The sequence below is a fragment of the Microtus oregoni genome, unplaced genomic scaffold (assembly GCF_018167655.1).
Source record: "Microtus oregoni isolate MIOR12 unplaced genomic scaffold, Mior012 000011F_ref0000422, whole genome shotgun sequence".
Classification (NCBI taxonomy): domain Eukaryota; kingdom Metazoa; phylum Chordata; class Mammalia; order Rodentia; family Cricetidae; genus Microtus; species Microtus oregoni.
Window position 1 is genome coordinate 44,610,758 of NW_024543070.1, and position 20,961 is coordinate 44,631,718.

A 20,961-nucleotide genomic window follows, 5' to 3' on the forward strand; every position below is an offset into this window, starting at 1 on the left:
ACAGCAGCAGCAGCAGCAGCAGCAGCGGGAACAGTGGGAGCAGCGGCTGCCCCGGCCCGGCATCGCTGAGACCCGCCGGGCACCGTCGCGTCGCCGGCAGCGGGCGCCGAGGAAGCCAGCGCGAGTGGCGGGGGTCTGCGCGCGCCTTCTGCCGTGAAGGGGTCGCGGCGCGGGGCGGGGACGTCTGGGGGGACTTGGGGACCGCGAGGCGCGCCCTGGAAGCGCCGGCTCTCGCCCTCCCGCGAGCTGGATGTGGGCAGCGGCGGCCACAGAGACCTCGGGACCCACGCGCAATGTGGCAATGGAAGGGGCAGGGTTTGAGTCCCCGGCAGCGGCCACGGCCGCAGCACCCGCAGCGCCCGCCGTGTGAGCGGCAGCAGCGGGTCTGTCACCCGGAGCCGGAGTCCCCGGCGGCCAGCAGCGTCCTCGCGAGCCGAGCGCCCAGGCGCGCCCGGAGCCCGCGGCGGCGGCAACATGGCCTCGGCTGGTAACGCCGCCGGGGCCCTGGGCAGGCAGGCCGGCGGCGGCGGGAGGCGCAGACGGACCGGGGGACCTCACCGCGCCGTTCCGGACCGGGACTATCTGCACCGGCCCAGCTACTGCGACGCCGCCTTCGCTCTGGAGCAGATTTCCAAGGTGCACGTCTGTTCCCTCCTCCCTCTCCACTCTTCCCTCTTCTTCCTCTTTGGGATCCCTGCCACACACGCACACAGACACCCTCCTGAAAAAGCAGAAGACAAGTGAAGGTTGAAAATTTCAAACCCTCCCTCCGGACTTCGGAGGAAAGGGCTGTCTGAAGTCCGCAGGGGGTGGAGGGGTGCGTGCGTGCGTGTGTGTGCGTGTGTGGTGTGTGCGCGCGCACACGCCCTCCCTGGTGTGCCTTTTCCGGAGCTTTGGAAACCGTCCTGAGTGGACCACCTCCAGGGCGGGCTGCGGTGCAGCGCTGCCCCGGGCCCCAACGCCGTTCACCCGAGCCCCTGCCCTCGGTTGCAGCCTTAAACCTCCGCGTTGCCACATTTCTTAACCTCTTCGAGGGGGAGGCGGAGTGGAGAGAGGCGGAGAGAGGCAGAGGGGTGGGAGCCAAAGTAAAGGTGGTTTCCTTTTTTGGCAGCCGGTTCTGCTTTCGTTGAGCTTGAAATCTCTGCTTCCTTAAAAATTATTCTCGGGAGAGGACGTCCCCTCTCTTTCAGGTTTTGGGCCGCCTCTTCTCCCAGCCTGCCGGAGAGAGGGGCAGTTGTAAACAAGTTGCCACCTTAAATCTTCGGTGCTGGTGTGCGGAACGACCGGGTTCATTGTGTTTACGAGGCTGGCTGAACTGTGTGGAATCCAGGGAAGGCGAGCACCTAGCCTGGGGCCGGCCGGGGCCCTGGCCAGCACCAGGGCTCTGCCGTCCCGAGAGCAGCCTGCGCCCAGCCCGGACCCCCGCCGGCGCCGGTTTGGGCCTCTTCCCCGTGTACTCGGCTATTTTTTTTTTCTTAAAAGATTTCACCAGGAGGGAGTGGGAGAGGAGGGAAAGATCCTTGTGGCCGCCCTCTTCCGAACACAAATAGTGTAAGTTGCAGATGGCTGCCGCACTTTCTAACTGAGCCCCCGCGTCGTCTTCCAAAGCCGTGGCAAAGTGTGTGGAGCGAGCTCTGGCTGCTGGGCTCACCACGTGGACCCCCGCGTGCAGCCACGCCAGGCCGGGGGCCAGATGGGCCACGGTCGCTGTATATTGTCCCTAAGTGCGCTTGCGTTCTTCACCCGCCTTCCGGCGTACCGGAGGAAGCCCACGGCTGAAGCAGGACTTGGGGCAAGGGGGGGTCGTGGCCTGGTGATTTAAATGTTGAACTTCTCTGCCCTCCCTCTCCCGGACCGGGATACTAGTGCCTGCCTGTCGTTGGCGGCTCCTCTGTTAGCCTCTCTCCCCAGCAAGCCAAGTTTCATTCAGGGATAGTGCACAGGCCACGCGTGGGGGCGCCCCGTGGTCCCTAGAGTGCAGTTCCCACGCTGCAGCCTCGTTCTGATTTACAACCTAGTCCCCCCCCCCCATGCCCCCAGGGCTCCCTCTGACCGGTCCAGGTTCCAGCCCCGAGGGCAAGTCCCTGAGCCACGGCCGCCCACGCCCCCCACTGCTGGGGTGGGGGGTCCCCAGGCGTGTGTGCGCGGATAGCGACTCCCCGGCATTCACTCCTCCCTTCTGCTTCATCCCCAGGGGAAGGCTACTGGCCGGAAAGCGCCGCTGTGGCTGAGAGCGAAGTTTCAGAGACTCTTATTTAAACTGGGTTGTTACATTCAAAAGAACTGCGGCAAGTTTTTGGTTGTGGGTCTCCTCATATTTGGGGCCTTCGCTGTGGGATTAAAGGCAGCTAATCTCGAGACCAACGTGGAGGAGCTGTGGGTGGAAGGTAAGAGACCCGGCGCCGCTGGCGCGTCCTTCGTCTTCCTTCCCTGTGTTTGATAAAGATATTTGCCAACCTGCACCTAGAGCCTCGCTGTGGCCAGTGGAGCCCCTGCCCGCACCAGGGGCGACTGTTTATTGTTTGCATGCCTGGCCTGCAGCCAGGCCCTCCCGACAAAGGCCGCGCTGTAATCTACTCGGGGCGCTGCGCCTTGCTAGGTGTGGTGGGAGAGAGTGGCGGGGGCGCGAGGCCCCTGCGCGGGACGGACCACTCGGTAGGGCCGAGGGGGGGTCCCCAAGGTCCGCCACAGCCGCCCGCCTGGCTTTGACCAGGGTGCCAGCGGCCCGGGGAAGGCCTCTCGGATCTGGGCTCCTGGGCTCGGCTTTTTTCCCTCCCCCCCCCACCCACCCACCGCGTCTGCCGAGAAAGAAGAGGGGTGGAGGGCAAGGCCACCCCTCTAGCTGCAGGGAGTGTGCGCGCCCCCGGGGCGCGCGGGGGGCGGGCGCCGCGCGGGCCTGCGGAGGCGGCCGCGTGTGTGGTCCTGTTTTTGGACAGCTTTCAACTCTGGGGGAAAAAAACATTTGTCTCAAGGTACAAAAAAAAGGGGGGGGGAAGCGGTGTGGGGGGGGGGTTGAAAAAAAATAGTAAAGCCCAAACTGGAACGCGTGTTTGCAAAATAGATTAATGTTTCCTCGCGGGTGGGGGCTTTTTAAATGGAATTATTTTGGGGGAAGGCTGCGTTTGGCAGGCACGCAAGAAAGAAATTTTTTTTTTTGAAAGAATGCAGGTTTGATAGGAGGGGCCACGGGAGCTCCCCCTGGGGTTTGTGTGCCGGTCTTTTTTATCCACGTTCCTCGATTTGGGGGGTTGCGGACCTGCTTTAGAAAAGGACTTCTAAATTGAAACTAGGTTCGCTGTTTCCCCCACCCCACCACCATGGACGATTTTAGGCCCTTTGTGATTACAGGCTTTCTTTTCCCTTTTTTTCTTCGTTGGTCGTTTCTCAGTCATCTCTTTGAAAACTACCAATCCCTTGTTTGAAAACATTTTAGCCTCCGGCATACACTGCTTTGGGCATCTGAGTAGTTGGGCAGATGTTTCAACCCCAGATAACTGGTGCGTGTCTACTGTAAGCCACCCAGGATAAAATTTGGAAACCGAGTTAATGAGCAATTCCTCAGGATGGTATTGGAAACTAACCTTCCAGAATATCCACTTTTTGGTGTTCTGCAAACTAATGGAGTATTTAGTTGAGAAGTGACAATTAAAATAATAGTTGAAAAGTAACAATTAATAGTCCAAATCGTCAAAAGCAGAACGCATTCTCGCCTTAAGGTAGCTTGGTTAATGAATACAAACGTGTCCTTTGGATTGATTCCATTACGTAATTTACGCCACTTTGCTTCCTTGTCATTGGTAGTTCAGGGACTAGTTTTATTGAGCACCCACTTAGTCCCCTAGCAACAAGTTTCCTGAGTTTCTATACTGTCTATGCTGTTCCAAGCACTGTGTTGGGAGACACTGCCCAGAGATCTGTGCTTCAGTCTTCTGGAATTCAATGTATTTTCCCCGAGTTTAGGTTTACACTTGGACTGGTCCATGAACGTTTAATTAGGAGAAAAAAGGCCTTAGTGATGTCTTGAGGCAGACAGGAGTACTGGAGAGGCTAGCAAGAGGATGCTGTAGTAGGAAGAGGCCACTGTCAACAAGACCCCCGGAGAGGGAAGTAAAGGTCCTAGGTGCAGGAACTGACCAGCAGGGCTGTAGAACCAGAGCTAGTGGTCCCACAGTTGACTTTTTCCACACCGATGACCATGTGCGATTTGGTTTTTAGTAGTTGGAGTAGTTGTTTCAAGAATGACATGAGATTTGTGAAGACGGACTGCAGGGTTCAGTGGGAAGGTGGTCAGTACGGGGGCACACCCTGGCCTGCTTTGGGCATCTTGAACGCCCCCTCTCCCTCCACACACACAGACACTAGTACAGACCATACTGCGGCCCGACCATGCTAGGCAAACCCTCCTCCACATCCCCAACTCCAGGCTCAGGGGTCTTAGCTCCTTCCTGCATTGGCATTTTAGTATGGCTCATTGGTTCCTGGGAACACTTAACACCTACATTTTAAGCAACCCCCATACTCCAGGTAGTATGTATTTCTTTTTATAAGTCTTGGAACTCAATAAAGTACATATATATATATATATATATATATGTATATAATGTTCCTTACAACAGCTATCCCTTTTTTCAAGTGACAACTTTTCCAATAATGACCATAAATGGTCATCTGCATTTCTATTCATGTTCACTTTGCCTGGCGTTCATTGATTTCCGCTGTTTAGTCTGATATTGACTTGGCCTCATTCATTCATTTATTCATTCTTGCCTTCTACAAGAAGCAAGTTTCATAAATTAAACTGGACAAGGGGAACCCAATGTCACAGTAACCTGAGGTCTTGTTTATGCTGTATGGAATTTAGTGTTCTCCTGTGGGTCTTGGCTTTGAGGAGTAAATTCCCGGTGGTGATGGGTGACAGTGGAGGTCGGAGAGTCACAGTGAGCATCAGGCCCAAGCTGAGGCTCATCTTTGCTCCAGTCCCTTCTTTATCCTGTCAGCGAAGCACGCTGTTGCTTGATGGTTTCTTCAGGTTCTGGGTGTGATTACAGGAGCCACCAGCTTGCCGTGCATACAGACAGACAAGGGAGGTCTCACATGTCCTCAGTTAAGCATCACAAGAGAGGAAAGACAGATTGTAAGAGAAAAGGGAAGCTGGGGGGACGGTTTCTCCTGCCTTTGTGCTTGTGTGGGTGTCTTCACACAGACTTACTGTGTGCATCCTGTCTGCCAAAATATTTTTACTATGGCTAAAAAGTAAGGGAAATCTCTTCGACAGCCCTATCTTTGCCTTGACTTCGTGGCATAACATCCTGAAGAAAAACGTAGCTTATTAAGATAGTCAATCCATTTACCACAAAGATGAAGCCATTGTTTCCCTCCCTCCCTTCCCACATGTGCACGCCTTCTGTGCATGCATAAGTGATAATGTTTTTGATTCTGTTAAGATGTTGGTTTAATGATTGCCTTTCTAGAAACTTTCCATCGTATGTGAGGTGTCAACACACCTGAGTCTTAGGGTGTATTTTTTTACATGTCACAGATGTCAACAAGAGCTTACTTGTGAGTGGGCCAAAAAGGTTTGATAAAGACCTTGGTGTAGCTGGGCACCTACTATCACAGAAACATGGTGGCTCATAAACACAAAGCCACGAGTGGTTATTTCCACGCAGATGCATTTGACCAGTGTGGGTTCTCTGTGCCTACTCTGCACCAGGCACTGCCCAAGACACTTGAGAGAAAGAATGATGACCATCTATAGATGAGTCACTAGGTGGTTAATTGCCAAGTTGTTAAGGAAATCAGGGGAGACTTTCAGGATGGTCCCAGGCTTGGGAGAGTGGAGATGAGGAATATTCTAGGCATAACAAAGAGGAAGGGTGAAGACTCAAAAGTAATAATAATAATTTGTGGTGGCCTTCAGATGTTCACCTTCCAGTGACCATGGAGGGGGTGGATGAAGTAGGGGTTGGGCATCTGGTGGTTTGGAAGGTCCACAGGGGTGTGTGCCATGTAGAGTGGTTAGGGCCTGTGTGGGCTCTCCAAGATACTGTTGTAGATCTGTGCTTCTTAGCTCTTGGTCCCCTCCCTGATGCCAAAAGTGCTTGCATTTGCTTCTCAGGGTGCTGATGGGAGCTGTTTTTGTTTTGTTGTTTTGATTTTGCTTTTGAACTGTGCCCATTTCTCAATAGCATTTCTTCCCTGAGTTAACAGATCTGCTGTTCTAGCTCCTTAATATCTGCTTCCCCTCTGCGTGCTCTCCCCCCCCCCCCCCCCCAAGCTCTCTGTCACAAGTTTGTTGTCAAGGTACTCCTGTGACAGAATCTTCATTTATCTCCCCGAGATAAAAGCTTAGCCAGCGCCTGGCCTCCTTTTCTGAAGAGGGCAACAACCTTGAAATGATTCCATATTGCCCTGGTGTTTGATTGTTAAGGGCTTTAAGGCCAGTATTGGGGAGGAAGATGAGAATTTTTTTTAAAGAGAAATAGGAGATTTTGCTTTTTTAAAAACATTCTTGTTTGATGGGCTGTCTCACTCAAGTCTGCACTGTGTGTTTGCTGTGGGCTGTGCACAGTTAGAGCCACCATCCTACCGTTGCTCAGCCTTGGCACTCTTGCCATATGAATCCGGGTGATTCTCCACTGTGAGAGGCTGTGCACCCTAGAGGCTGTGCAGCAGAATCCGTGAATGCTACCCACTAGGTCCCAGCAACACTGTCCTCATCAAGTCATCATACCCATTCATTGTGAGAGGCCCCAACTGAGAACCACTAAGTAGCTGGGTAGAAGACCTGTGTTTTGCAGGTTTAATTGGGTCTGCAAAGGCATCACTGTGGTGTGTGTTTGTGAACAAGTGCACACAAGAGAGGTGCAAGCATGTTGTTGGTGTTCCCTTTGTACCCAGGGAAAAATGAATGACAAGTTAAAACCACCAATAAGTACTTGCAAAGAAAACAGCGGGTGGCTCAGGTATTCCCCACGCAGGGCAGATGGTGAGCTCCGGACCCATCTCCAGGCTGCCCACCATTCTTGACCCACCAAGAAGTTAGTTCATAAGCCAGTTTGGGTCATGGACTGTTGCAGATGCATCCAGCGCTGCTTGGAGCTTCCAGGAGATGACAGCTTCCAGATGTATGAGCCGCCTGGTCTGTGTGTTTAGGTTATGCACCACAGCTGATGCCGAGATTAATGCTGGCTGGAGAGCTAGGGAGATTGGTCTGCTTTTCACAATACTATGTTTATGTTTCATTTGGATTTCACCTTCAGTGCTGACCTGCCTGTGACCCCTGGAGCCCTATCCACTTGGGGTGAGGTGGTACTTACTCCCTCTTGCTTAATTTCTCTTGCCGGGGGTGGGAGTAGAGAGGGGTTTCTGGATGCAGAGAGGGGCTTCTGTGGCTGCCTCCCACACGGTGAGTGCCTGAGAGTGAACCCCGCAAGAGCGCTGTGCTCAGGGGGTGATGTGTCAGGGCCCTTGAATACAGTGTTTTACAGCGATGCTGAAGGAGACTAGATTTCATGGAATCCGTTTTGCACAAAAGTCTTTCATCTCTTGGCAACAGCATTTTGACACTTTGGGGTGTGGGAGTGAGGGGATTATTCCTAAAAATTACTGTACCTCTACGATTCTCATATTCTACTGTTACTTCTAGTGCCTACTACAGGCTCTTGACAGGTGGCTCCCTTTCTCTTCCGTTCTATCTCTGGTCACCCACTCCTAAATTGCTGGAGTTCACTTTCCCACAAGTGGGGTCAGCTCTGCAAAGGTCTTTCTGATCGGTTAGGAAAGAATTGGTAGATGTGTGCTTTTGAACCAGTGGGGTGAGACAGTAGCTTCAGAGCCTTTATATACTTTGTGGGATGTAGTGGGATCCATGAAGTGATCTATTGGGTTCTGGCGAGCAGAAAAGTTGCTTTTTGCAGAATTATAAGGTAACTTTTAAGAACCATGGGCATGTTCTTTCTAATGTGTATAAAATGACCAGAGTATATGGACTAAATCTTAACCCCCTTCTTCTTGTGGCCCATGTTGTAGGGGAGAATTGAGCCCTGTAGCATCTCTGAGCTGCTGAGCAAGATACAAACTGTAACATTTCCACCCAGACACCTTACCTGCTTCAGCTTTTCCCTAGATGGAACCCTCCCAGAGCCTGTGGAAATACAGGGCTTTGATAGAGATAGAGAGGACTGATTTTCTTATCCAGTTGTTGGCTGACCCTGTAGCCTTAGCTGCTCCCCCTCATGAAATAGTTCAGTTAATACCCCAAGTTCAGAAGGTTCTGTTGGGGAGGGGTAGTTCAGTGTGGACAGGAGGAAGACTCTTTTGGAGTCTTCTCAGTGGGGACAGTTTTTGCATGCCCAGATACAACCAGGAGTGCCCCGGAAGTACAAGCCCTTCTGTTCCTTTTTCTTTGCTGCCAACCTCTGGATTTGGGCTTCTTACTAGGTTTCTCCCTCTCAACCAGATTGTGGATCCTTTTATATTAGACTGATACTCCCTTTATACTGCTTTGCATTATTTTTTTCTGCATATCAGCATTTAAGTAGATTTGGCAGGAAAAGTTCGCCTTCCTAGACAATGAAATGCTGCCATCGAGAAACTGCCTGAATGTTGGGAGGTGTCCAGAAAATTGCATCCTTGTCTGTCGAGGGTGGTGGTTAGGGTGGTGGTGTTGGGATTGAACTGGAATTTAGAACATAGTTGGCAAAACAGTTAGTTGCCTTGTGTTAGGGAAACTTTCTTTGGTGGACAAAGACAAGGTTGTTGGAGAGATTTCATATGGGAAGGCAGGTCCTTCCTTGTAATCCAGAAACCCATCTGTGAATTGGCCTGACTAGTTCACCTTACCTGTGGGTTCCATGGTACTTACTGTCAGTGGCGGTGACACTAGTGAAGAAGCAGATGTCCATGCATGTCACAGTATACGCGTTATATCCCTCCTGTTGGGATAGACGAAGCTTCTGCAGATGTGCCCAGTGGAGCAGCTATTGACCAGGCATGGACAGAAGACAGCAGAAGGACCTGGAAACAGGCTTTCAGTCAGTGTGCTTAAGGGCTTCTGGCTACCAGCTCAGGGATCCTGCCCAAAAATGCCAGATGTATTACATAGTTAAGGATTGCAATGTAAACACTGCTCCGTGCCACAAGGCAGGGTGGTCCGTCTCCTATTTAAGAAGAACAGGAGACCCAGAGGAGCAGAGCAGGCCTTTGGCTGTCTGTCCACCCAGCACAGTCGTTCCGCTTGAGTTAGGGGCTGCACAATCAAGGTTTGGAAGCACAAAACCCAGATACATTAACACTTTGGAAGGCTGCAAGCAGTGTCCTATGTTAAAATGCCTTTCGTACAGGGTGTTGGAAATGTGGCTCAGTAGTACAGCACTTGCTAGCGTGCCCCAGACCCTGAGTTCCAGCCCTACTGCTGCCAAAACAAACAAACAAACAAAGGAAAGTTGAATAGGAGGGGGTTGGGAATGAGTAGGAAGAAAGCTGTGTTCTTCCAGGAGGAGCGTTCTTAAGTTACTGTAAACAGTGTTCTTGCCATCTGCTCTTAGTTGAGTTGAAAGGTGAGGGGAACCTAGGCCGAGGTAGGCCAGCTCTCCTCGGGACCTCCTACAGTGTCAGAGAAAGCCTGCCATGTTGGTTCACCTTCTAGGTTTAAGCCCAAGATTTATCACAGGGCTGCTACAGTGCATGGCTCAAGATACCATGTCAGATGCAGGGCTTTCCTGTTTGCTGTGTGTTCTAGAGGAAATTAGGATCTGCTGCTGGCCAAGGGGGTGGGTAGCTGGGCTTCTCTGGCTACTACACACTCAGGTGTGTTTTTACAGTGCTGCAAACAGCTAAGAATAGGGACATCAAGAGAGACCACAGAATGTGTATTCAGCCTTCCTCAGAAGGACCAGACTCGCAGTGAAGAAAGCGGGTTTGTGAGTTAGGAGGAAATCGGATTTTGGCAATTGTTAAAATAAGTGGTCTAATATTTTCCTGATTTAAGAAAGCCACCCATAGCATGCTCTGAAGAAATGGTAATAGTAAAAACAGGAAATTTGGGATTACAGAAAATAGAGGCTTCTTGATTCCCTGCCTTTTCCTCCCCCACTGTTTCCCCCAGTTTGCCCATCCTCCCCACCCCCACCTTTTCCCTCCCACATGCCTCAGTTTCCTTCGCCCCTTTACTGGGAAACCAGAAACTTTTACAAAATAGTTAAACATCACGAAGGCCTCACTCAGCCTAAGGAAGAAAATACCAAACCATTTTTTTTTTTCCTAGCTGCCCAAGAGGTTATTTGTTTTTACCTGTTTCCCCTAAGGAAATTGTCATACTGTTATAATTAGTTTAAAATATGTCAAGAATCACGCGTCATTTTAATCTACATGTGGTCCAGAAAAGCACATCCAACACCTGGCTCGGTTGCAACCAGTGCGTGCAATTTGAGAGACTCGGGATTAGGACTAAATATCTGTTAGCTGCTCTCTCTAGAGATTTGGGGGATAGGATGACCCCCTTTTTTTCTTCTTCTCTTTTTTTCTTAAAATAGGCTACAGTTTCACATGGGCTCCCCAAAGAAATCTCTCCCCTTTTTTGTTTCCCACACCAATTGATTTATCATTTTGCTTGCAAGCAGATCCAGAATGTTAGGGCAAGAACACACTCACTTTTCTCTCGTAACTTTTTTGTTGCGGACCGAAACCAGTTGACTTGAATAAATTTTTCTGAGGCCTGAATGTAGCCAGCAACGTGGAAAAATCTTGCCATTCAGGGCCGTCTGAATGTACATTTCAGCCACACAGTAAGCTGCATTGGTAAGCACTGGACTGCTAAATACAACCATTTTTCGCAGCAGCGAGTTAGACAGGTGATTAGCATAATTAGCACGGCGCAGCTATACATATGGTAATGTTGAGTGTGTAAGTGCCAGCTGCGGAGTAAAATTTATGTCAGGGGTCGGCAGGGCTGTGCGAAAGTATTGTGTCCCAGCTGCAGGTCAGGGCCGCCAAAGCTTACCTCCTTTTCTCTCGGTGGTGAATACGCCAAACAGAAGAGAAAGACAGAAATATAACAGGTACTGCTTTGACGGAACAGCCCAGTTCTGTGCAAGAGGAACGGTTTGGTAACGTTGCATACATATATCCATGCTTGTGCACACTTGCAGACGTCCCATTACTTTCTCTACAAGTGATCCTTCCTTCAAGCAGGTCTTCATGAGTGGGTATGGCTGGGGGGTAGGTGGGAAAATGAACCTGAGGGTTTCCAGTAAGGGGAAGGGGGATTCCAGGCCCTGAGCTATATAAAAGGGCTTGGAAGTTGTGGTTTTTGTCAGCCCTGCTTGCTTCTCCTCCCCACATTGTTTTTCTTCACATTAAGTGTGGGGAGAATTCCTGACTGGGTAGGACGCTGTTTTCCTCTTCAGGGAAAAGGGACTTTTGGGCATGCGAGTTCTGACCAAAGGGCAAGGTTTCATTGGTGGGACTCTGCCTAAAGTACTGGTCTTAAAGTTAGGGAAAGTGTGTGTGTGTGTGTGTGTGTGTGTGTGTGTGTGTGTGAGAGAGAGAGAGAGAGAGAGAGAGAGAGAGAGAGAGAGAGAGAGAGAGACAACCCACTGTGGGCTGCAGCATTTCCTATGTCTGTAATCACTGTCAGACTCACTAAATTCTTTACAGATAAAATAGAAAAAAATCAAGTAGGGTCCTTGCTTGAAAGAGCAGCCCTGAATGGCTCCCTCTTTGAAACGCCTGTTCGGGACGCAGTGAGGTTTTGTACATTTTCCACCTGGAGAGTTCTCCTCTGTTCTTCCCTCCCCCACTTTTTTGGTTGGTGGCTGAAAGACGTGGTGGTGTTGACAGAATATGGTTCACACACCACGCTGACCCGGTGATGAGACTTCCTCCTGGCACCAGGGGGTCCTTATGTACCGTCCCCTAATCCAGCTAATCCTGATGGCAACAAAATCATGAAAGTGGCCCCCGGTGCTGCATGTCTCCTTGCACAGATGTACAGACACGGCCAGTGTGGCATTTCCCAGAGTCCAGGGAGCCTGCCTGTAAAGGTGGGGACTGCGCTTTCTCTCCTGCATGCCTGCGCAAGGAGAAGGGGCTGGATACAAACTTTCAGAAGACTAGGGAAAACAGAAATGAAGTCAGCTTCACTAAGATGGGAATTGGGCTTGGTGTCATGCCACAGCCATACCCAGCAAAGGCTTGTGTTTGGGTGCTTTCTATTTCTCTTTTGTTGAGACCGAGTCTCATGTAGCTGAGGATGGCTTTGAACTTCTGACTCACAAGAATCACCGGGCTCAGCTCTGTATGTGCTAGGCAAACGACGGAGTGATCCTAACCCCCTTCTATTACTTGCTATTTATTTTGGTGTTTGGAGATGGACTTACTATGTGGTCCTGACTGGCCTGGAACTTTCTCTGTAGACCAGGCTAACCTTATACTCACAGAGATCTGCCTTTCTCTGCCTCCCAAGTGCTGGGATTAAAGGCATGCAGCACTATGCCAGGCAGCCCTTTTTATTTTTTTTTAAATTAAGAACTCAGGCCTTAATTAGATGGAATCACTTGTGCTGGTTTCCGGTTCCACCTCCTGGAGGTGTGCTCCCTTTCTGCTCACTTTTCTGCAGATAAACAGACTTGACTGGTAGTGCATTCTTGTGAGCTTGGGGCACTTCCCAGTCCGGCAAGCACACAGTCAGGGACAGAGATGTGTCTGGATGGGACCTTTAGGCAGTTTGCTTTGAGTGAGAGCACACACACCATTCCCTTGTGACTGAGGGAGAAGGGGCCACCAGCAGATGCCAGGTTGTCTTGGGAGCTGCTGCAGGCAGCAGGCCTGGTGGCCGAGTGCTGGGCTGACGAGATTGCATCCGACAGGTTGAGTGGGTTGGTCTTAGGGAAGACCATTCAGAGGAAGCAGCCCTGGCTGGTAACAGATGGCACTGGGAGCTACTGGTCTGTGGAATGGGGGTGGGCGGGACACGGATGCCTGCCCAGTGCTCTGGTGGGTGTCTGCCCACTCACTCACCTGCCGTCAGCCCTCAGAGGTGTGGTCTTCGGGTGGGTGAGTGTGTGAGTGATGTGTTTTGTTCTTTATGGGTTTTTGTGTGGTTGTCCTTTCAGGAGGGACCGGTGTGCTTTGAGCTGATTCCAGCATTTTCCCATGGTAGGCACTTCTTACTCTCCTGATGGGTGTGGGGGGGGGAGACCTTTAAGCAGCACCCCTTCCCCACAAGGGGTGGGTGGGCACAGAGACTAAACCTCACCCTGAGTTTTCAGCCAGCTCACTACCTACATGTCGTCCTCGTCTCCCCGCCCCTCTCACTTTAGAGATGAACCGGTGCCATTGATTTTTAGAGTCCTTCATCTTAGCCATGTGTGTATTTTGGCCCTCCTGGTAACTAGTCACATCACTGAAAGAAGGACCTGAAGCAAATAGAGGGTGACAATTTCTCTTTGAGTCCGCTAGATAATTCCCAGGGTTAATCAAATGTGAATGTGCACAGACCCCATTTTCCTAATTGGACTCTGAGTGGGTGCTTTTCAGGCTGAAAGGGTCATTTGTTTTGACTGACTGACTTTTTGGGGCTCTGGGGGGAATTAATATCTTGGACAGATGACTGTCTGTTCTCGAGCTCTGGCTGAGGCCATTCATTCATTCATTCATTCGTGCAACACATTCTGAGTGTGCGCCACGGTCCCAGTTTGCCTCTGTTGCTGGCTCACGGGGGGAACACACCACCTTGCTGTCCACCTTCAGATCATCTTTCCGTGGGGCAGGAGAAGCTTTTATTGTGAGTCCTGGAGACACTGAAATTTTATTTAGGTTGCAGGAAAGGCAGTGGCTGTCCAGCAGGGGACGTGGTGGGGGAGAAACTCTGGTCTAGAGTAGATTGGAATGGTGCCCATCCAGAGGGTATGGCTTGGTTGAATGCCCCGCCCCATGCTTCCCTTGGAAAACTATGCTGGATGGTTTGAGGAGAAAAGGAGACATAGCCCGACTGAGAGATTCTTTGCAGGAGCAACGTTTGTAAATACTGGTGTCAGCTTTATATTTGCAGAGGATGACATACAGAATTTAAAAGAAAGAAGGGTCAGAATCAAAAGGAAAATGAGGCCATGGTCCATGGAGTCCTATTACACAGTACAGCCTCCTTAGTGACAACAAAGTAACGGATGCAACAAATGTGTCCAGTAAATAAGGGGGAAGCTATTTGTCTACATCCTCAAAGCTCAAGCTGGGAGTGTAATGTACTCTGGGATACATAGTTGCCTGTGAGGTGTAGGGAAGCTGGCAGGGTAGTTGGATTAGTATAGCCCCATTATGGCCTGGTCAACTGCTCAGAGCCTGTGTGACACAGCTGCCCCTGGTCGATGGAGTTACTCAAAGTTTCTCTAAGCAAACAGTGTTTTATTTATTTATTTTTTTTAAGAGCTCTGCAGATGGACAGAGTCACAAATGCATACGGTTGTTTTAGGTCTTGGGATCCTGAGTCTCTTTCAGAGAGGCCAATGGTTATTTTATTGTTAGAGATAATACATTTAGGGATAAGATGGATTAAAAGATCGCAGTAAGGTGTATGTACTTGAGTCTGTTTATTTGTTAACTAGCTAGGATCTCACATAGTCCAGGCTGGTCCTCTGTTAAAAACACTCTGTAGCAAAGGATGACCCTGAGCTTCTGATCCTCCTGCCTTTGCACAGGAGGGCTAGGATCACAGAACTGCACCCTACCTGGTCTCTTCTTAACCTCCTGGGGAAGCACTCTGCCAACGGAGCCACACCCTCAGCTGTGGAACTTATATTATTTTTACTTTATTATTTTTAATTACATATTTGTGGGTGTGGTCTGCATGTGGGCATGTAAATGTGGTACCCAAGAGGCCAGAGGCATTAGAGACCCTAGAGCTGGAGTTGAAGGCAGTTGTGAGTCACCCAGAACGGGTGCTGAGAACTGAACCCAGGTGCTTTAAAAGAGCAGTCAGTGCTCCTAACTTCTGAGTCTCCCTCCAGCCCTTAAATCTGTTTGTAATTCTTGTGTCTAGGAAGTCTTTTCTTGTCACATGGTTTCCTCCCCTTTCTCCCTTTCTCCTTCCCTTCCTACTTCCCTCTTTTTTTTAAACAAGGAAGTCTGCATTGCAAAAAACTAAAAGTGGATTAATTCAAGAAATCAGATAAATATTCATAGATCGTTACTCAGCAATCATAGCTGTCCAATGGTTCACTGACCCTGTAGCTAGCTGAGGAGTGCTGAATTTTATGGCTCATTTTCCTTAGGTACTTTCACATAGGTGAAATTTGGTTATTTATTTAAAAACTATGCAAGAGGAACTTTGACCTTGAAGGTGGGAAAGAGACCAGGGCTTTAATATATAATGTGTTGACTTTCTTAGCTCATTCATTCATTCATTCTTGACGTTGAACCGAGGGCCTCCTACATGTCAGCCGAACCTTCTTTCTTTCATTAAACTACATCCTAAACCCAAACAAGTTCATTTTAGATTACAGAACTTGGATACTTGCCATAGGTAGTAAATGGGGTCTCATGCACACACGCGTGCACACACACACACACACACACACACACACACAAGCCCTGTGCCTTTCAGATCTTTTAAAGTCAGAGGTTATAGGCCAGCTCTGATCTGCAGGACTGTAATCATCTAACATGGGTTTTGTGGGACTTCAGAGCAGCAGGAAGGCAGCCAGGTAATGAATGAGCAGCTTCAGGCTCTCCTTCTGCCTTGGTTCACCATGGGCGTTTGCCAAGATAGCCAGCAAGAGTCAGGCAAGCCTGTAAAACAGCTCTGTCCTGAGAGGCTTCCGTTCCTTAGCTTGCTCACCGCATAGGGTGAGTACTGCTGCAGTTGGTGGTGCCTAGTCTACCCTAGGAGCTGAATCTCCTGGAGCAAGCCAATGAATGACATCATCCACTCTCACCGGGTTCCAGCCACCCTCTCCTTGCAGAAATCAGGCTTCATCGTGATGTCTCCCAGCTCACCTTAGTTGTCTTCATGACGCATGGTTTTCTTAGCATCGTCTGTTCATGTCCCTGGTCCTGTAACCCTCCTGGAGCAGAGCCTTAGGCAGGAGTGCCTGGTCCTGTCCACCAAGTGTTCCTACTCCTTAGTACACGCCACCTGCCACACACCCTGTGCACCCAGAGCGAGATAGATCCTGGCTGGGTGAGCCGAGCTGTTTAAACAACTGTGGATGAGTTAGCCAGTCATCTGGCAAAAACACTCAGTTAAATAATATTCAGTAAAGGCCAGGCAGTAGCCACGCACGCCTTTAGTCCTAGCACTCGGGAGGCAGAGGTAGGCGGATCTCTGTCAGTTTGAGGATAACCTGTTCTGCAGAGCGAGTTCCTGGACAGGCTCCAAAGCTACACAGAGAAACCCTGACCCAAAGACTTAAAAATAAATAAATAAAATATGAATGTTAGGCCTAAAATGTCACTGCATCAGAGGCACAGGTAAGCCTTTTAGTTATCATCAGGACGCAGCGTGCATTCTTGCAAAGTTTCAACTCTGCTGCTTGCATGGCCTACTTTATCACTGATGGTTGTGATCTTGCGTTGGCTGGTGCTGATTGTCACATAGGTAAGATTCATAACTGACGGTTATGAGTTAAGCAGTTAAGAGAGCGTACTGTTTTTGCAGATGACCTGAACTTGGTAACCCGCATCCACATTGGGTAACTCGTACCCACCTGTAACTCCAGCTCTAGGGAAATCTAATGTCATCTTCTTGCCTCTGTGGGTACAACACTCAAGTGCATAGCTCATACTCCCATACACACACACAAATATAAATGATTGGGACTATTAAATCTTTTTGAAAAGATAATGAGTATTAATCCCTAGAGCAAAGAAAACAAAAACATGCAACCCCAAAGATAGAATGGATATTCAGTTGCTTAAAATGCATTTATTTTAACATACACTATAGGATGGTAACAGGGCCAATGAATTACATTGTTCTATTTTGAGACTTTCCTTTCTGTTTGTTTGCTTGCTTTTAATAATTTTTCTCCGAGACAGGGTTCCTCTATGTATCCCTGACTGTCCTGGACCTCGCTTTGTAGGCCAGGCTGGCCCCAAACGCACAGAGATCCTCCTGCTTCTGCCTCCCAAGTGCTGGGATTAAAGGCGTGACTAGCACCACCTGGAAGAATATCCTTTCTGAAACCCCCTATGCAGAGAGTTTAGCTTGAAAGTGCACAGCGATGTCCTTAGCAGTGTGTCGTGTGCTGGGCAGTGGATTTCTTATCTTTGTGAGCGCTTGTGTCGAGGGCTGTAAATGGAGATGTGTGGGCCAAGGCCCATGTCTGGTCAAACGGTCTTGATTCGCATAGAGAGCTCTGCTGTAAAAGCAGTTGTGTGTTGGGGGAGAAAGGGGCTCGGCTTTGTGGCTTGCTTTTATTTTAGCTTTAAAAAAATATATTATTAGTATCAATATTATTATTGTTGTCCTTTTGATTTGAAGTCACCCGAGTTTTAGTTTTAAAACACAAGGGAGCACAGTGTCCTCAGCAGGGTCTGGTCACAAGGAGGCAAGGGGAGTCCAGGTTTGGGGTATGAGACGTGAGAACACTAAGAGAAATGAAGAGGTTGTGCAGATGTGGGGTTGCCTTGCAGCTTTTCAGGGGTGCTCCGGTGTTTCCACACAGGCAGATGTCAAATTCAGTTGGCTAGGTGCCTGAAAGCCTGCCCACAGTGAACAAGAGACTGTCTTTGGTTAGGACGAGAGGGCTTGCTTCCGAGTTTCCCTAGTGCTGAGGCTGGAACTCAGTACCTTGTAGATGCCAGGCAGGCCCCGAGCCACACCCCCTAGTCCTGCTTTTCTATAACGACTTTGGTAAAGGCCTCAGCCATCCCCCTCTGGCATTCCCCAAGCTATCTGCACACTTTGAATACCTTTTATGAACCCTTCGCTGCCCTCTTCCCACAGCCATACGCTCCTTTAGCCTCATCTCTGAGCTCCATGGTGGCCTTGGTGGCTTCTGGGCCCATGCATCGGGTCCTGCCAGCTCAAGAGTCTGCGCTCGTTTTCCTAATGAGGCCATTGTTTGCTTTCTAGCCTCCCCCACTGTTTATAAAATACGCCAAGAGAACCAAACACCCCACTGTTCTCAGTACTTACTTACTTTCCCAAACCAAATGTTTATGTCCTTGAATACTAAACTTGAAGAAAAAGGATTCCTCCTCGTGGGAAAGTGACAATCACCAAGTTCTTTCCGAGCTTTCCGAGCGATGGCCAGAGGTCTGTGTCTCAGAAACTCAGAGCTTATCGGTGACTTTGGGAACTATTCAGACCAGCTTTCTTTGCCTTGTGTGTGTGTGCGCACATGGAAGCAGATCCTCTGTCTTCCCAAGATGCCTCTCAGCAGAGTGTGGTTTACTCTTAGTGTTCAGAGTACACAGAAAGGAGATCCAGAGTCAGTGGTTTAAAAATCATTGAGCCTGCGTGCCAGTATGCCTAGCTTTAGCCAAACTTGTAGAAGAGTCAGTCGGTGCTGGATAGAGTTCCTCCTTGGCCTCAGTGGAAGGCCCAGCAGCACCTGGGATCTTCCAGACAGGTTACACCTTCCCAGAGGACTGAGAACCTGAGGCCTGTGTTTTCTGGATGCTGACCAGGTGATCCTGATGTTCCCCTGCTGTGGAGTTCCCCTGGCCCTTCTGACTGGAATCACAGTCTCTCTGCCCACGGGTTGTGTTCTGAGCACCCACGGGCTGCCTTCCTTGTGACTTTTCCATGGAGGAGAAACTTTCCCTTGTTACCTTTACTAGATTGCTTAGAAGAGTGTAAATTGTGTCATTTATCACAAAATGTTCTGTAGGCATATTGTAGATATAAGTAAAAGAGACCAAAGGTGTTTTGTTCTGGTCCACAGAAAAAAGAAAGGTATATTGTGTTTCTCCATCCCTTCCTCTCTTAGACCTGTGGTGTCTGGTCAGAATGCATCCAGTAGATTTGGGTATTTGACAAGCATTGGGCTTAGAGAGTATTATTTTTTATTAGACTTGTCATTCCTAAAGCCAACCTTGCCGTTCACTCGAGTTTCATCTCCAGTTTGTTCCCGGTTACTGAACCTGTCTTTTAGGGAATGGTTTTGAGGTGAGTTCTGTTCTGATCGATACCTATCCATGTTTGTCAGTTGGTGGACGAGTGAGTCGAGAATTAAATTATACCCGGCAGAAGATAGGAGAAGAGGCTATGTTTAATCCTCAACTCATGATACAAACTCCAAAAGAAGAAGGCGCTAACGTCCTGACCACGGAGGCTCTCCTTCAGCACCTGGACTCGGCTCTGCAGGCCAGCCGTGTGCATGTCTACATGTATAACAGGTAAGGCCAGCTGTGCTGTGTGCACCGGCCAGCAGGCAGGCCTCTTGCTTCCGGAAATAACTTCGCCTTTGGATTATTAAGTTGATTTCAACAGTTTTCTGATAACTTTAGAACCCAGGGTTTCATAGATGTTATACAGTGCTACCATTGATCACTTCCCCCTGTTGGTTTGTTTTTAGAGGTTGTTAGCAAAATACTACACATTGAATCTTCCTTATCCAAAGTGCTTGGAACCCAGAAGTATCTCAAACATTTAAAATAAATTTATTTTGGAATATTTCCATGTAAATAATAGGATTTATTTGGGGGCAAGATCCAAGACTGAAGACAGAACTGATTTATGTTCTAATATACCTTATATAATATTTTAGTACTTATTTTTGTGCAAAAAAATGGAGTTTCATTGTATGGAATTTTCTATTTGTGGCATGATGCTTTTGTCCAAAAGTTCAGATTCTAGAGCTTTCCAGATGTGAATGTTTGAGATTAGGTATGTGGTCAACCATATCATCTGCGTGTTTGCCTGCATGTGTGTCAGTGTACCTCATGTGTGCAGGTGTGCAGTCTGAAACTGGAGTTAGAGAGTGTGCGCTGCCATATAGGTGCTGGGAATCAAACCTGGTCACCTGCAAGAGCAGCAAGTGCGCTTTACCTCTGAGCCATCTCTTCTGCAATGTATTTCGACTAAGTATCTTGGCATGGTTCACAGATGGATGTGGTTCTCTTGTAGGAGTTACACGCTGATCTTTATCCCACTGCTTAAGATATTTTTTTCCCCAAATTGAATATTTTGTTCACTTGGTAAACCATCTCCATTACTGAACCTTTCTTTGGATAGTGTAATCTCAGCCAGCAGTGTAAAGGGCAGAGGGAGGGAGGAGGAGGGGGAGGAAGTCTTACTTTGCATGTACAGGTGACATTAGTTTCAGAGCAAATGGAGGGGTGGGTGTTGAGTTTCCCTGGGAATTCTCTGGGATGTCTGAGTGAGGTAGATTTATACATACACCTTTTAAGGGAGTTTTGGAACAGAATCAACATCTGTTTCCCCCTTTATCTATAGTGACTTGTCTATCCAGTCAGTCCCTTCAGGGTAGGAACCACATGCATGGCCCCTGGTGGAGCAGGGGAGGTCAGGTGAGCTTTGGAAGGTGTGGACAGATCTTAGCAACCTGCTGTCCTCCCACCACTGGTGTGCACTGTGGAGAAGGTAGCTGCCTGGCCTAGATGGCAGGAGTTGCAGTCAAAGGCCCTATAAAGCTCTTGGCATGCCCCGGGTGACCCCACATACATCATATGTTAAGACCCACTCTGAGGCATGTGCCAGTCACATGCTTGAGGACAAGATTAAAGGTTCCCCACTGTGAGGTGACATCCTTCTCAAAAGACGCTAAGACGAACCCTTGCATAGTCGATGTATGTGTATTTTAGATGAAAAAAAAAAACTTAAAATGAGATCAAATGGAGCATTTGTCCAAGATCCTAAGGTTATTAAATGATGAGTCCAGGTTTCAAACCCCTTCTGGATCCACACCCAGTGAATGATCAACAGTGTCTTCCTCAAGCAAACACAGAGAACTGGCTCATCAGATGGCATTGAAAACCTACTTGTAATGTTGGATA

The 20,961-nt window shown here is 49.1% G+C and overlaps 1 protein-coding gene across 3 annotated transcripts in view; it reads left to right on the forward strand.

The window, feature by feature from the left end:
- The first annotated feature begins 375 nt into the window (after nucleotides 1-375).
- LOC121453284 (protein patched homolog 1) overlaps nucleotides 376-20,961 on the forward strand; it is a 58,356-nt gene continuing 37,770 nt past the window's right edge. For 2 of the 3 annotated variants that reach the window (XM_041659928.1, XM_041659927.1), the window contains exons 1-3: nucleotides 376-636; nucleotides 2,195-2,387; nucleotides 19,152-19,341. In XM_041659928.1, the coding sequence (XP_041515862.1) occupies nucleotides 475-636; nucleotides 2,195-2,387; nucleotides 19,152-19,341 (545 nt within the window). In that variant the 5' untranslated portion in view covers nucleotides 376-474. Of the gene's footprint in view, nucleotides 637-1,121; nucleotides 1,552-2,194; nucleotides 2,388-19,151; nucleotides 19,342-20,961 lie in introns of those variants that run through there. The other variant, XM_041659929.1, reaches the window with a different exon arrangement.